The following is a 17,164-nucleotide window of genomic DNA, read 5'->3' on the forward strand; positions in this document are numbered from 1 at the left end:
TTCCGCTTGGGGGAGGACACTCCAAATTTGGGCTTGTCGAACTTGGGCATCTTAAGCTTCCCTTTCAGGCCCGAGGCTTCCAGTTTGGCCCCGTCGAGCGAGACTTCAGCGGAGGGTGCTTTGAGGTCTATGTCGGGCGCCTGGAGCTCGAGGGAGCCTTCGACGGAGGGCAACTTGATGTCGGGGGCCGCGATGCTGACGTCGGCGGCGCCGGCCTTGAGCTCTGCCTGCGGGAGGCTGACGTCGGCCTCCACTTTGGGAGCCTTGACGGTGGGCTTGGAGAAGACCACGCTGGGCACCTTGACTTTGGGCATGTGTATTTTCATGCCGCCGCCCTCAACTTTGCCGGCTGCCACCTCCAGGCCGCCTTCGGCCTCGGGGCCCTGCAGGGCGACTTCGCCCTCCTGGCCTTTGGGCAGCGAGACCTCGGCCTTTGGCAGGCTGACCTGCGCGTGGGGAGCTTTGACCTTGGGCAGCTTGACGCTGGGCATCTTGACGTCGGGCATCTTGATGTCGGGCATCTTGAATCGACCCTTCTCGCCCTCTCCTGTGGCGGCTGCCTCCAGCGTCACCTCCACGCCGGGCGCTTGGATCTCGGCGCCGGGCAGGCTCACCTCCACTTCGGCGGCTCCCGAGGGCAGCGTCACCTGGGGCTCCTTGAGGCTGATGTCCACCTCGGTGGCTCCCGAGGGCACCGTCACTTGGGGCTCCTTGAGGCTGACGTCCACCTCGGCGGCCACGCTGCCCTTGGCCTCTCTGCTGCTGGACCAGCCAAAGGAAGGCATGCCGAACTTGGGCATCTTGAACTTGCCGTCTTTGGTCTTGGCGGCCTCCTTCTCTGGGGCTTTTGCTTCCCCTTCCAGGCTGAGGGTCGCCTCGGGCGCCTGCACGTCAACGCTGGCCTTGGGAAGGGTGACGTCGACGGAGGGCATGCTGATGTCCACCTTGGGAGCCTTGATGTCAGCTTTGGGCATTTTCAGGGAGGGCTTCTCCAGCTTCCAGCCGGCCCCTTCGATTTTGGCGCCGGGGACGTCGGCTTTGAGGCTCAGGCCGGGGCCCTCTCCTGCGGCCGTCACAGTGGCGGAGGGGAGCTCGACCTCTGCGCTGGGCAGGCTGACCTCGGGCCCTTCCGCTTTGGGGGAGGACACTCCAAATTTGGGCTTGTCGAACTTGGGCATCTTAAGCTTCCCTTTCAGGCCCGAGGCTTCCAGTTTGGCCCCGTCGAGCGAGACTTCAGCGGAGGGTGCTTTGAGGTCTATGTCGGGCGCCTGGAGCTCAAGGGAGCCTTCGACGGAGGGCAACTTGATGTCGGGGGCCACGATGCTGACATCGGCGGTGCCGGCCTTGAGCTCTGCCTGCGGGAGGCTGACGTCGGCCTCCACTTTGGGAGCCTTGACGGTGGGTTTGGAGAAGACCACGCTGGGCACCTTGACTTTGGGCATGTGTATTTTCATGCCGCCGCCCTCAACTTTGCCGGCTGCCACCTCCAGGCCGCCTTCGGCCTCGGGGCCCTGCAGGGCGACTTCGCCCTCCTGGCCTTTGGGCAGCGAGACCTCGGCCTTTGGCAGGCTGACCTGCGCGTGGGGAGCTTTGACCTTGGGCAGCTTGACGCTGGGCATCTTGACGTCGGGCATCTTGACGTCGGGCATCTTGAATCGACCCTTCTCGCCCTCTCCTGTGGCGGCCGCCTCCAGCGTCACCTCCACGCCGGGCGCTTGGATCTCGGCGCCAGGCAGGCTCACCTCCACTTCGGCGGCTCCCGAGGGCAGCATCACCTGGGGCTCCTTGAGGCTGACGTCCACCTCGGCGGCCACGCTGCCCTTGGCCTCTCTGCTACTGGACCAGCCAAAGGAAGGCATGCCGAACTTGGGCATCTTGAACTTGCCGTCTTTGGTCTTGGCGGCCTCCTTCTCTGGGGCTTTTGTTTCCCCTTCCAGGCTGAGGGTCGCCTCGGGTGCCTGCACGTCAACGCTGGCCTTGGGAAGGGTGACATCGACGGAGGGCACGCTGATGTCCACCTTGGGAGCCTTCATGTCAATTTTTGATTGTTCTTCACCCTTTTTTATTTCAATATCTGTTTTTGACATCAATATTTCTCCAGTAGTTTTCTGAAAGGCATTTTCTTCGTTGGAAGATTTTATAGTTATTTTTTTCGGACTTGGCAGCTGGACCTTTGTCTTTTCTTTGATGTCATTTTCTTTCAGTTTTCCTTTTGATATCTCAGTTTTCACTTCAACACTTGGAACTTTAGTTTCTCCTGCTGATCCACATATCTCTGCTTCTGCTCCTTCTTTTAGTGTTGGCACTTTTCCTTCCATTTCACTTATCTGTCCTTCAGTTTTCCCTGTTTCATCCTTGGTATTTGACCAGGTAAATGTAGGAAATTTTAATTTTGGGAGTCGGAATTTGTTTTCTTTTCCCTCTATATCTTTCTCCCCTGTCTTCATTTCAATTTCTAACTTTAAGGTTTTGTCACTTGTGGGCATGCCATCTTCTTCTATCCATTCCTTTTTTACAGTATCTTCTGATTCACCTGTGCTTTCTTGTCTTGCTATTTTCATGTCAGTTTTAGGTGTTTTGGTCATTTTGAATGATGGCATTTGTATTTTCCAAGAAGATACTTCTGGTTCTGCATCAGGTATGTGTGTTTTCACATCCAAATTCCTGTCACCCTCTGAAGTCACATCCATTGTTTTTTCTGGTTCTGAATGTGGAACATCACTTCCCAGTTTGATGGTTTCAGTCTCTGTCTCTTTTTTCTTGGGCACTGAAATCCCAAATTTTGTTTTCTGAATCGTTAGTATCTTTGTGTCTTCTTCTGCTTGTTTTTCTCCTGCTTCCCCTGTGTCGGATGTGGTTAATTCTGCTTTTGCAGTTCCTATTTCTAGGCCTTTTACCTGTGTAGATCCTTTAGCTGTGTGACTCATCAAGTCTATGTTAATTTCACTTTCTCCTTCTTTTTTAACTGGTGTTCCTTTCTGTTTCTTTTTTCGGGATTTTGATGATGCTTGTGATGGTTTTTCAGTTGGACTTGCTTTCAGATCAGGTGTTTCTAAACTGGGCTTTGGTATCTCTGTTGTTATGTCTGGTACCTCAGGTAAACTAAATTTTGATGTTGATTCCTTGTCTTTTTCTTTTTTAATGCTTATTTCAACTTCAGGGCATTGTTTTACGTGAGATGGGATGCCATTTTTCATATCTTTTAAGTCTTTTGTTAAAGTTTCCTGTACCTCCCCTATTTTCATTTTGTAAGCAGGAGATGTGGTATATTCAACAGTCAGGATTTCAGGATTTTCCAGGCTAATATCTTCTTCATGTATTTTTTCTCTTTCAGAGATCAGTGTAGTTTTTATTTCTTTTTTTTGTTTCTCTTGTAGGTCTGTTTTGGACCTGTGCATTCTGAATCCAATGCTAGGGAACTTCAGCTTCCTTTGGCTTCCTTTTTTTTCTTTGGTATGAACTTCTTGTGGAAATTGAGACTCTGTGTCTGTGCTTGTAGGAGAAATATCCTGTACAGCAGGTTCATATGCATCTGATGTACTATGAGATCTTCTGTGCCTCAATATCTTTTTATTTTTGATTGACTGGAATTTTGGCCATGATAATCTGTCTTTTTTAGGTCTCTTGCTTCTTCCTACTCTTTGGCTTGCAATTAATGTTTCCCTGTCTTCTTCTGAAATGGCTTTTCCTGAAACATGAAGCGTTTCTTCAGGAATGCTCTCACTGAGTTCTTTCTCCTGAAAGAACAAATAATAGTCAGAAGATTAGAAGTAACCTAAATATAGGTGTAAGAGAAAATAAAAGACATACTGTAAAATATGTAGAAAAAAGTTCTTTTTATTAATAGTATCTACTTCTTATATAAAAAAATAATGAAAATTATATATATATATGTATATAGTGTCAGGAAGAAATGACACAAAACAAATGGATTCTATGGCTGTAATATACTGATTTCTGAAGGTTTACATTCTTTGCAAAATACTGCACTAAATTGAGGTTTCTATATATATTTCTCTATATATCTGTACAAATATATATAATATATATTATTTATATAGATGTATATGAAGAAAAAATAATTTTTAAGGTGATGGAAACCTATGAACAGATCATGTCTATCAAGATATCAGTGATTAAACACATATTTTTAAGAAAAAAAAAATCTCATGGATGACCATTGGAGAAAAATGTTTACTGATATTTTACATTTTTGAAAATATTGCATATAATTATTACAGAGATTACCTGAGTCTGTTCTATCAGTCGACAATAAAGAACAAAAAAAGACTGACTCACTAAAGAATACTTTTGTATCCTAACACAAAATTGTGTATTTATATAAAATCTGTGGTCTCACTCAGGATTTAAAAAGTTGTAAATACTGTGAGGGATTTTTTTTTTTTTTTGATCATGCATAGTCATACTAACAAGTTTAAACACACACCTCAGTCTTAAGAAGACACAAGTGTGTTTTCTGATCTATTTCCACGTTGCTACACTATGTTATCCAAATTTTGTAAACTAATCAAAAGCTACCTGGCTTATTCTTTCCTTCTTGTATTGAGCTGTAGAATGTTCCAGCTCTTCTTTCACAGCAATTTTTCTTTTGAGGCTGAACTGGACTCTGTACGGCTCGGAATACTGGAGAATCTTGAGTGCATCTTCATATTTGATGTTATCAAAAAATATTGTAGCACTTAGAAGCTGATCACCTGCAAGTGGAATCATGGATCATTTTAATTACTTTGTGTATTCTTACAGTTTTTCAAATTCTGTTGAAACAATGACCAAAAAAAAATAATTATCACATCCTTTTATTTAAAATATGAAATTATGTTCAGGTAACAGAATCATGGAATAGGTAAGGCTGGAAAGGACCTCTGGATATCATCTAGTCCAACTGCCCTGCTGAGTGAAGGGTCAGCCACAGGCAGTTGCTCAGGTCTGTGTGCAGTCAGTTTTGAAGATTTCTAAGGATGGTGATGCCACTATCTCTCTGAAAAACCCATTCCAATATCTGACCACCCTGACAGTAACAAAGTTTTTTCTTACATTTTCCAGTATTTAGACTTTGGACTTTTGTTCTTGTTTAAACCATTGCTTATTGCAGTTCTGTGGTATGCTATATTTTGTGAAAGAATCAAAGGAAGGTTCTTCGTGCATGTCATGAGTTGTGCCTTTTTTTTTTTTTTACTTTAGTTGCGTATATACCACTTTCTATGTGTATTTTTCACTGTTCCAGTGAAAATTTTTTTATCACATACTAAAAAATCACATTTCATTATTGCTCAAGCAAGTGATTTCTGAATTTATTAATACAGACAGCTTAAGCGGTCACATAAACATAGTTGGTTTGCAATTTACTGTTTCTGTTACCTAAAGAGACGACAGATCAGGCAGGTATCTATGCACACACAGAGCTATATATCTCATTATTTAAAGATAGAGAATAAAATCAAAAAAACCCAAAAAATCAGACTGTACCTTCTTTAAGACTAAATATTTTTGAAGCAGGAGATTCCTTAAGTACTTTTTTAATAAATATTCCTTCATCTCCTCCACCTTTCACACTAAAACCACTAGCACCAGCTTCCGCTTCTGTTTTCAGGGTTACTTCCATTGTCTCCTAGAGATTGAAAAAGGTGTGAATTTATCATTTTTATTCATTTGTATCAAAGAGTTCTACATTACTCTACAATAAAAAGTTGAGTCTCATGAGGTATATTTTCAATAGCTCAGGAAAGGTTATCTAAAATGGAGATAACCCACTCGCGTTCAGTGTGGATTCAATTCTGTTCTAAATCAGAATTAAGCACGTGTTAGGGTTATGCTGGATCAAGGTCAGAGGGAAAACATGTTATAATTTTAAAATGTGAAACACATGGAATCTTTTAAGGTTGAAAGATTTTCTGTTAAGATGTCAAACACTTGAATTAAAGTCAATGGGCCAAAAAAGACAGACTAAGAGCTAATGCTCTACTGTATTCAAACCAGAGAAGGATAAAGGAAGAATGCTAAAAAGAATTATGGAAGGACCCTGAATAGGACAAGTAGGTGCTTATGCCTGTGCCACAACTAGGCAATTTGTGAAGTTCCTGGTCAAACCAAGCCTAAAGCGATTCTTCACTCATTTGTCCTTCCTTCTGTCCATCCTTCATGTCTGTGTGTAATAATAAACTTTATTTTGCAAGGCTCATGCCTACAAGTGCTTTTAGACTGACCTGTGGATGACTCTGTTTTGATTTGTCTGTAGAATGTTTTTTGTTTTCTTCTTGAAGCTGAAAAATAATTTTCAACTATTTAGTGTTCAGAAGTCATGCTGTTGTCAGGTACAACAAAAGTCAGTTAAAAGTCCTGGTTTAGACTAAGAACTGAGGCTGACTTTAATGGCAACAGAGCAAAATTGAGATCTGTAAGTGCAATGTACAACATGAATGATTTAAATATGCTATTCCCAGTAGTAAATTAGATGCCAAGGCCTCCCTTCATTGTACCAAAATTCGCATTATTTAATTCATTTGAATGCCAGAGATCAAATGTCTTAAGACATGGGGAGCTTTTCTGTGTCTTAATGTAGCACATTGCCCACACTTTTATTTTTGTAAATGTGCATTTTTTTTTTTTACTTATTCAACTTCACTATGAATTTCAAACTGCCTACTTATCTTAACATGGCTGTACTAATTAAATCCCTAACACTGAATAACCAAGAGGCACAGGTAATTTTGAAATACTTATTTGCTAGATGCAAGTCACTTATATATTCTAACAGGAAAAACACTGTGATTTCTTTACATGTTCTGTCCCATGTCCTTTAAGGAATGAAGTAAATTTTTTTTTTTGCCAAGAAACAAGAACATGGTCAGCAAATCCAGTACAAAATAAAATCATCAACGAACATGGACCAGATTTTGGCGGGGACAGGAAGACAATATGGCTGCAACAACATCCCATTATACCACATATGAGTCTCTGCAAGTTGTAGGAGTTAAAGCCTCTTGAATCAACTTGGTAAAGCCATGCCTGCATGAAAAACTCAGTGTCTTGCCTTTAAATATTCTTCTTCTGTGGGATACTCATAAACTGGAGAGGATCCCTGTGGCCTTGGACGAATGTCTTCTACTGCCACTTCATTAACCTGTGGAACAGAAATGAGTGGTGGTAAAGAAACATCAACCAATTAACAGTGACTCATTTTCTTAGGAGAGTTTCTCTAGTTACTCATAGTCTCATTCTGAGTATAAATCTTTCATTAGTATGTTGGATGAAAAATAACCAATAACTCTTTTCTTAGGTCAAAACCAAATAAAATTCTCATGTTAAAGCACTCAAAAACACAATGGACAGAGACCTGAGAGACAAAAACAGCAGTACACCGATTCTGGTTTTCTTTATGTATTATTTGCATCTACAGATGGAACAGACTGAAAATACTAACAGATCAATAAATAATAATTGAAGAAGGCAAAAAAAAAAAAAAAAAATCCCTCCCCTGCTTTATTTGCATCCTGTGGCTTCAAGCTTTATTGCCCTGTGTAACCAAGCAAACCATGGAGAAGTCCCAGCAGGAATTTCTGCTGACAAGCACTTGGCATGCTTCCCTCTGGAGTCAGACAACAGGGAACCTAAACCATCTAAATCTTTAAAGAAAAATTACTGTAGTTAACAGCCATGTAATAGTTTCCTAAGTCTTGGTAGTGAACTTATGCTGGTGAATCACAGCAAAGAGCAGAAGCCTTTTTACTGAAGCAACTTTCTCGCTTTTGAGCTGGCAGGACAATCCCAAGCGGGGATTTTTAATGGGGAGGAAAACCACCAGTAAGATCCAACTATAAACAAAATATTTAAGATCTCATTTTGCCAAACTCTCGTCACAGAAAAACTTTAGAAGACTCACAGAATCTTCATCCTCTGCATCCGCATCAGCATCAGCATCTCCGGGGGGCTCAGCTGGTCTCAGCTGTCGTCCAGAACCTGAAAGCAGCGCACAGGTTGTTGGTGTCTGCAGGATCCCCACAGGGCACAGAGCAGTCAGCTTGAAAGCCGAAAACCTCTGGAGCAGCATGCCAGGGGACATGCATGGGTCAGCGGTGGAAAGGTCTGCTTTCATTTAGATTCCCAGCATCACAGAAGGATTTGGGTTGGAAGGAATCGTCAAGATCACCTAGTTCCAACCCCCTGCCGTGAGTGGGGACACCTTCTACTACACCAGGTTGTTCAAAGCCCCATCCAACCTGGCCTTGAACACTTCCAGGGATGGGGCATCCACAGCTTTTCTGGGCAACCTGTGCCGGTGCCTCACCACTTTCCTTATCTTAGATCTTGTCAGGTCAACCTTTCCAAAGATACCAGGTATATTCACATCCAGGTAAGGAATGAAACATGGGAAGGAAGGTTTTTGTAAAGGAAAAAATCCCCAGATTGGAGAACATGTACAATTGTAAGTTCGCTGTATTTTTGTATTATTATTACCAAGGGGGGCTTGAGCTGTGTACTGGGCAGAATTTGAAGGGCTTTGGCAGCAGGGTGGCTGTGGGGTGGTCTCCGCGGGAGGAGGTCACAGACCACCCTGTGCCACATGCGGTGTTTGCAAGACAGCTCCACTTTGCTGAAGTGATTGGAGGAGTTTCTGTCACTTCTGTGAAAATGTGTGTAAGAAAGAGTGGTAAACACCAAGAAAAAGAGACAACATAAACAGAGGAGGAGGGAGAAAGAGAAGACTACACCAGAGCATATTGAAACTCTTCCTTGCTTCTGACAAAGGTCTTAAAAGCTGGAGAGTAAACATCACGAAGCTTTCATAGTCATAAAGACTGCTTTCTTGGTTTTTAGAAGTACTGAGGGCAGAGAGAGATGAGATGAAGGAGATGGGCTCTCTGAAAGTATGATTCTGTTGAAATGCTTTAAATTGGGCACCAAAGAATGAAAACAGCATGAATGAAAACATGGTTTTCAGAGAGCCAGTAGAGGACAGTGTGGCTGAACTACACATTTCCTGATGCACCAGCTATTCTAACACATGCACAAATCCTTGTCCTGATAACTACGTCTTTCCTGTCTCAACGCTGTTTTTGCCAGGCCAGTAGGCTGTCTAGCTCCCTCACACCCAGTTCTGCAACTCTCAGGCATTCACATGGTGTGACTCTTGGGGATGGTCCTGTGCAGGCCTCAGAGTTGGACTCGATGATCCTTGTGGGTCTCTTCCAACTCAACATATCTTGTGATTCTGTTTGATTTATACATAGTTTTGGCTCTCCTGAACAGATCCTCTGGCTTAAAAATATGATCAAACACTACAGGAGACAATCACAAGAAGAACTGTGCAACTCATTAATTGTCTCCTTTAAATGGAGAATCCTTGGGCTGTAACACAACATTTCTGGATGTGGTTATTACCTGCTGCGTGTGCAGACAAGCTGGCATGACTTAGGCATGTATGCCATGGCTCTGACTTACACACATGGTCAAGCTCTTGTAAAATTTTGGCTGTGATTTTACTAGCCATTCTTCACAGTTTTCTGATCTCCTACATTTACTTTTTCCTTGACTTTTTTTGAGGATGAACTTATTTATTACAGGCAGAGTTATGGAATAGTCATGGCCTGTGATCAGTGATGGACCACTTTGTTAAGGGGAGTAGAAATATTGTGCTTCCAGTGGGAATATCTCATAACCATCTGTGGGTCAAGTCTCAAACTTGACAGAAGTTATCCTCATTAGCCACATGTACAGCATCTTAATCAGTTCTCCTGTGGTATCTTAGCTCCAGAGAACTAGAATCAACCCAGAACACAACAGGGCTGCTAGATCATGCCTCCTTTAGCCTTCACAGGACTACTAGTCCTGACACGTACGATGGACAGTTCTAGAAAATTCCAGAAAGTGGTCTTAATGCAGACTCTAACTCAGTTTAAAAACCTTCTTAAAATTTGGTTGTTTTTTTTTTCAAAAGCTCTAGAATCTGCAATCTTCAGAAGCTCAAGAAAATTGGAAAATGAGTATAACCTTGTTAAAAAAATTAGATATGGATTTATGAACCTGATTTTAGGCATTTCTGTTTGAAAATTTTGGAATCCATTCAAGGAGCACTTCACCACATGAATTTTAATAAGCATCATATGAGGAGAAGAGCTGCAGGATTGAGGCTTGATTGTTTAATTTGCTTAGTGCTTCTAAAGATTCAGGTGCCAACAACGAATTTTATGGCTCTTACTAAAATTCCAAGAAATAGTAAGGACTTAGTCTTGTGGCATTGCCATATTTTTCACTTGGGATAATCCCACCCACAAGCCCTGCAGTCCAGTAGAATGACTTAACAGAAAATTGCTTGGATCGCTGGAGTGTTTGCTCTTCGGTGCAGCACTTCAGTGCTAACAACAGCATTGATCCCTAGTGGCTGCCAATAATTTTGCTACTGGAAAAGAAACAGGAAAGACTTAGCTGTGAGGCTTCTTAGGCTGGTTCACTGCTGTTTCTCTAGTCTTACTCTGGTGTAACTTCAGTGACAGTTCTGTTGTCTGGAACTCGAGCAATGCCAGAACAGGGTGCTCTGATCTCAGGACATGAATGGTCCTGTACAGTCTGTGCTGTTGATTTTACACCATCCAGCGGGGCATACCCTTTGAGACTGCGATTCTGCAGCTATCCTACAAGTTCTAGCTGAGTTGAAGCTTCTAAAACTAAGTCATTCTTAGAACGATTAGGTGACCAACACCTTTAAAATCTTCCTGTCATAAAATCCAAGAGAATTAGATCACTTTGTGCAGTGAGACCTGAACACTTATTTTCCACCATGATGCCATTTTAAACCAACAAATAACACTGCCAGTTCTTGTTCAGTGTGGATATAGAGAGATAGACCTCGCCAGGATGACGTCTCATCTGGGACTGCACCAGGAGAGGAGTTTCACCAGCCATGGATCAAGAAAAGCAGTGGTGTATGAGGCACAAAGGGGCCTTCATGTGCTTAGCCAAGTATTGGCAGGAGATTGCTCTCCTTGTCCTTGCTGGAGGGGCTACAGATCAAGGTTTGCAAAAATGTCCCTAGAAAAATCCCCTCCTGTTAAGAGGAAAGTCTGTCAACATAAAAACCCTCTTTCACCCACTCAAAATGGGTAGAAGGGGACAGAGTACTCCTCTGAAAGCCTTTAATAAACCATTACCTCTCCTAAATGATGATAGTAGGGCCCTTTCCTACAAAATGGAGCAACAGATTACTGTCCCCAGGATAACAGAGATGTGGTTGAGATTGCATGGAGGGACATCAGCTACATGGATGACTTTCCCTCCCATAGCTTCACACCAAGGCCTTTCCAGACACCCTGATTTCCCCAAACTCTGCCTAAACTGCCCATCTACAGTTGTTAACCCATGCCATAAAAGACCTGTTGTGCCCTTGATTCCTACTGCAGACTAGAATTTGCTTCTGATTTTTCTCCCGATTCAGAATACTTAAAAAAACAAATCTATAAAAGAGGGGAATTACAGTACCTTTTCAGCAAAGCCTTCTTTCTGAGTATAAAAGTCTGTGCCAATAAACCATGATTTATATGCATGTCATTCTCATGCCCCAAATAGTAGCGATGCCAACATTTTATAGATTTTAACTTTTTTATGATCCCTGGACAATCAATGCTTTGTTCAAAAGGTTTTCATAAACAAGATGGAATTTACATCAGTGACTACTTCTAATAACCACTGAACTGACTTCAGAACAAGGGAATTTTTTGAAAGTAAGCAGTAGGAGTTATATAGGCTGGATCGTTTTCATATCATATGACTGAAATTTGTATTTGCTGTTCAAAATGCAATTTTTAAAAAATATTTTATCTTTAGCCTAGCAACCCAGATGGACTGTTCTGGGTAAAACCACAAAGAAAAAACAAAAACAGGTTATTTTTTCGGTATTCACATTCAGAGGGTAACAGTCTCCAAAACCACATTTGAGACAATATAATAAATTTCAAGTAGGACAGTGTCATTGAATTCAAATCAACTGCACTTTAATGTATTGTATAAAGAGAAACGTAGCTTTACTTGGAACACTGGCATTTAAAATCACTGTAATCTGTACACTTTAAAAAAACCCAGCAAATGAGAATACTAGAGATGTTAATAAAAGAAACAAAAACGTTCTTTGCTGATCATCCCAGCTTCTTTGCTTACAAACTATATCCCTTTCTCTGCAATTCTTAGATTTGAGTTTCTGCTTTTTAAGATTTTATACCAAGGTTATGTTTGCATATGAATAGTGAATTGAAGTAACCTGCTCTTACCTTTATTACTTTTCCTTGCATCAACTTCAACTTTACTTCAACAAACAGTTTCTCTTAACAGATAGAAATCTGATCCATGATAAATATCTGTCCACAGGTGAAAAGTTTTATGCTTTGCTCACTCATTTATCGTTACTTAAACTCACAACCCGTGCCTTTTCTTTATCAGGATTTTGGTGTATGTTAGTTACCATTTCTAAGCTATGACAAGAAACTAAAAGTCCTGTTTGTGCAGTACTATGAAAATTAATAGCTGTGAGTCCATAGCATGAGAAGACTTGTGCCTTGGCATGTGGGCAAGGCTGGGACATCTTTAGATCAGGTCTTTTCTGACAGTGCAAAGTACTCCAGGCACCTAACCTGATTTGTATTATTAACAAGGAGAAGGAGGAGTGAGTAATTGCAAGACAAACAACAGCAGTAATAATTTAATGTCATTGTCACTGTTGGCACTGTGTTTGACCCACTAAAGAATTTGTACATGTAGGTCAGCAGTTTTCACGGGGCTCCCTCGTGTGCTTATGTCTTGTTGTAAACAAAGATGTGCATGGTTGCTATCATGGACAGTTTCAGCTGGCTCCTGTATCAGACCTCTCTTCCTGCAACCATCTCTCCCTGTACCAGCAAGTCTGTCTGTCCCTCTGCCCTCAGGCACCCTGTCATGGGTCTGCTATTTCTCATGCATGAATGGCTAGGAACTGCTAATTGCTTCAGAATTTCTTCTGGTTTTAAAATCGCATCCCTTTCTCAAGAGGGGTGGTGTGCCTGATTTTTTTCCCCCACAGCTTGTTCTCCTTCTCTTGAAGGTATCCGAATTACTAGGATTCCTTTTCCTCCCTCAGAGCTCTCACAGTCGCCTGAGCAGTGCTGCTGTGAAGTCCCGCAGCCCATTCTGATTCACTTCTTATATTTGAAATAAGGAATACTTAGAATAGTTAGAATATTTAAAATTGTGGGTCCCAGTTCAGGAAAGCACTTGATAACAGGAACACTATGCACATGCCTGGCATTCATCTTGGCCTCTCAAGAGCACTTTTTCAGATAGGTAAGTTCACCTGACTTTGAAGCAAGCAATGATGGAGGAAAATGATCCTGCAAGCATCAGTTGCAAAGATAAGAATCTGAAAGTGTCTGCAAATAAACCTTGTTACGCATGTACTGTGTTCCTAGAGGAAGCTGCCATGAGGTTTAAAGCACAGTTTATGGCACAGGCTTTTGCACAGTCTGTGTAGGCTTGACCATGAGCTCCAGCAGGCTCATGGCATGCATTCCCAGTAAGCAGCTCCAACTGTGCTGGGGAAAACTATCAGGAAAAAAAAAATCAAGACATCCATCTTCTACTGAGCTTTTCTAGTGCATTCCAGAGACCTGGATTCATTCCATTGTCCTGCAAGATCCCACGGACTGAGTTACAACAACTGCTGGGCAGGGCTCCGGGGCATGGCAGGACCGCAGCGGGAATGCCGCGGCTGTCACTCTATCCGGGCAGGATACATGCCAAGGGGGAGATGCGGGCGCAATGTCACGGAGGAGGCTGCCTCTCCCAGCCCTCCATCGCAGGAATGTCATGTTACTTCACTTGAACCACTGCCAGGGAGACAGCGGGGGCACCCAGTAGCTCCACCTAGACGAACCAGCTTGTCAGCTCTGAAATGAACGACTGACACAGTGGAAAAAGCAACTGTTCCGCCTCAGAAAAGGTGATAAAGTGAGGATCAGCACCTCCCCTTTAGTGTTTCCCCTCTGCCCTGTTCTGGGAGTGGAACCCTCCCCACCAAGCCCTGAAACTTCTGTGGGATGAAGACAAAGGGCTAGTCTGCGGAATGAAGATAAAGATTTTGCTGCTGAAGGGGTTTAACAGGCCTTATTATCAGCGGGATGCTATCAGAACCAGCTGGGCCGGTGTTTAAGCTATACTCCTGCCTTTGTTTTGCACTGGTTTGGTAATGCCCCTTGGCTGCACTCTGTCCCTGGGCTGCATACTTGTGCTGTGATGAATGTAGCTCAGCCTTCAGAGCTGAAAGCAGAGGCTTGTGGCACAGTTGTGCTGAAGGAGCAGCTACTCCCAAATAACCAACGTGTGAATAGTTTCCTTCCATTCAAGGCATGAACAAGATGTTTTGATTCAATGCCTTGGTATGTTAAGCTGCCCTTGTTGGCTGTTAGAGTACTTCATTAAAAGCCTTCAAATCATTTCATCTCAAAACCTTTTGAAAAAAGAATATATATGTAAGTTACAATCATGAGCCTCCTTGCCCAGCCAGAGGCTTGTCCATGAAGTTAGCGCCTGCTTTTATCAAAAGGAACAGTACTCTGCTCTGCCAAGTACATCCAAGTAGAGGAATGACTCGGGAATTAAGGTTCCCTACAGACCATACTGAACTCTGTAGGATTTTATAGAGCATTTTCTACAGGTTGACTAATATCAGGAAAGATGTGGAAGAGCACTGGCAACTAAGAACAGATATAAACAATACCATAAAAAGAGAAACTAACAGCCCCCAGATGAAAAGAAGAGTGAATGGCTTTCCTGTGAGTGTGTGTTTATTGATAAGCTCTGCCCACAGATTTAAAACTATTAAAAGCATTCCTGCTCGCACTTCACAATAGGAGCAAAACCTTCAGGAAGACTGATCAGAAATGACCTCTTGATTCTTACATTGGTCCACCTTTCCTCTGATGGCAAAGATAAACTTAATAGAATACATAGGACAGTTCAGAGCAGGAGAATAAATCACTCTGGTGGAGCTCTGCACAGACTTTCTCAGAATGAGTCATATTTAAACCTGAAAAGCACAAGGGAATTTTTTTTTTCTTCAATTGTCAAATTGAAATTTTCCAGATCCTGGGTTAATGACTTTCATCTAGCTATCACCATTTATTGGTTACTTGGCTATATAGGAAGTGTAGTTTGGCCAGATCCACATAATTCTTCTGGTACAAGAATAAGATATTTACAAAAGTATTTCATTAGTCTGATATTTCACCTCTAACTAAAACAGAATAACGTTTCATAGAGTTTGAAAATAAGCTCTTAACCAAAGTTTCTTGCAAGAACATGAATAGAGCAATGTCCAAAAGCAACAGTAAAAGCAGTCAGCAGTGGCTGATACCTGAATTTGTCTCTCCCAGTCTGTCTCTTGCTAGATGAAAGCTACAAGTGGCAGAGTGAAAAGGGCAGCTAGAGAAAATGCTCATGGCACCCAGCAAACAACCAGAGGTTCAGTGCTGTTTCTCCTGTGCCATGGTTTTGTCTCAGAAGCTCAAGTTTTCTATCATCTCCATAGTTTGTCTGATTGCCTGGAGGGTAGGTGTAACATCCTACCCCGTGTCTCTGTGTTTGCTTGTCTTAGGTAAGAATTGTCCTCTCTCTCAGGTTTTACGTGACAGAATGAGTTTCCAATCTGTGTTTTACTTTCTGCATGAATTCCTACAGTATTCCCTTGCATAATTATTGTGATAATGGAGTAAATTATCACATGGAATGAATTATCACCCTCTCTGATAATTATCAATTCTGATTTTTCCAGGATTGCAGGGCTTCTATTCTCGAAAAGTTGGTATGAGAAGGGAATCACTTTTTAGCAATTTTTTTATGTATGCTCTAATTCCTGGACTGAACCAAAATTGCTTACCACCCTTTTGGATGGGGCAAAAGCAAGTTAGCAATTCATAGCCAAATAAAGAAATAAAGACTTGTCTAATCCGCTGTAATCCTCAACAATTTTATCTCCTGGGACTCTCAACAGTTTATCTCTTGGGATATACTGGTTTTACTTGTAATTGAGTATCACGCTGTAAATAGTTGCATGGATACCCAGCTAGAATTTCCTGAGGTGTCACTGCCCATCTGGATGGTCTGGGTTTTAAGAAGGGCTTCAGGGACATGTTGCAAATGAAGAGCTCTTGCTTGCCAGCTTCAGAAACCCTAGTGGGAACTACTCTGCAGCTATTTGGTTATCCAATATATTGATTAGGCACGCTGCAGTTTTCTTCTCGCAGAAGGAAACTCCTTCACCTATACAACAAACGAGACTTGGAAAGCGAAGCACAGCTGCCTTCCTCTCATAGTGAGGAGTTGATTCCTGCTGTCCTCCCTGTTAGATAGCTGTGAATTCAGCTCTTACCATGACTTGCCTAGAAGTGGAGGCAGGTGGGTGCCTATTGCAGATAAGGCCCATAAAGCTCACACAAATTAACTTTTCCACATTCCTTCTCCTCGCTGATTCACCCCTCCAAGAATCCAGGCTTCTCCCAGAGCAGATTGCCTGTTCTACTGTCAAAGCACAGCCCTGCTCAGATTTATAAATGAATCAAATGAATACATTTATGGAAAACTATCGTTCTGCTTGTGTAGGTTTGATTGGCAGCCCTTGAGACTCAATTCCTCAGTCAGTATTTCTTCAGAAGCAGTGGCTGTAACCCCAAGCTGTCTCTTAAGGTAGTCCAGTACTGACCAGGAGAGGTAGCAAGGGAAGCTAACCACTCTTTTTCCTCTCTCTGACACATTAAAGGAAGATGCTAATTCTGGGTGGTTTTGGTAGAAAGCACGTTTGTTCCCTAAGAATAGGTCTCATGAGAAGAATAAGAATAGAGGATCTACTAACATTATGCAAAAAGCCCAAAGCGACTGATGCAGGCTTTATATAAATGGCACTTACCACTCCAAATTAGAAACAGACATTTTAGCCCAAACTGCTGAAAAACGCTCTTCAAAACCACTCACTGCTTAAAAAATATCCTCATCAGAATCAATGCTCAGTAAAAATTTTTGTATTTCATCATTGTGGCAAGGCTTCGTGAACGAAGATTTGGGATTTTGTATTTAGAGATAAATATAAACATATACATACATACATATATATAAAGTTCATATAATGATCCTT

General features: G+C 42.3%; 1 protein-coding gene across 1 annotated transcript in view; it reads right to left on the minus strand.

Annotated features, from left to right (window-relative positions):
* The window catches only part of AHNAK2 (AHNAK nucleoprotein 2), a 75,112-nt gene that overhangs the window by 18,275 nt on the left and 39,673 nt on the right, over positions 1-17,164 (minus strand). Inside the window, 6 exon segments of the mRNA XM_032691292.1 lie at positions 3-3,737; positions 4,540-4,715; positions 5,488-5,629; positions 6,225-6,281; positions 7,052-7,141; positions 7,901-7,977. Of these exon segments, the coding sequence (XP_032547183.1) occupies positions 3-3,737; positions 4,540-4,715; positions 5,488-5,629; positions 6,225-6,281; positions 7,052-7,141; positions 7,901-7,977 (4,277 nt within the window).

This window comes from Chiroxiphia lanceolata, chromosome 6 (assembly GCF_009829145.1).
Source record: "Chiroxiphia lanceolata isolate bChiLan1 chromosome 6, bChiLan1.pri, whole genome shotgun sequence".
In the NCBI taxonomy this organism is placed as follows: Eukaryota; Metazoa; Chordata; class Aves; order Passeriformes; family Pipridae; genus Chiroxiphia; species Chiroxiphia lanceolata.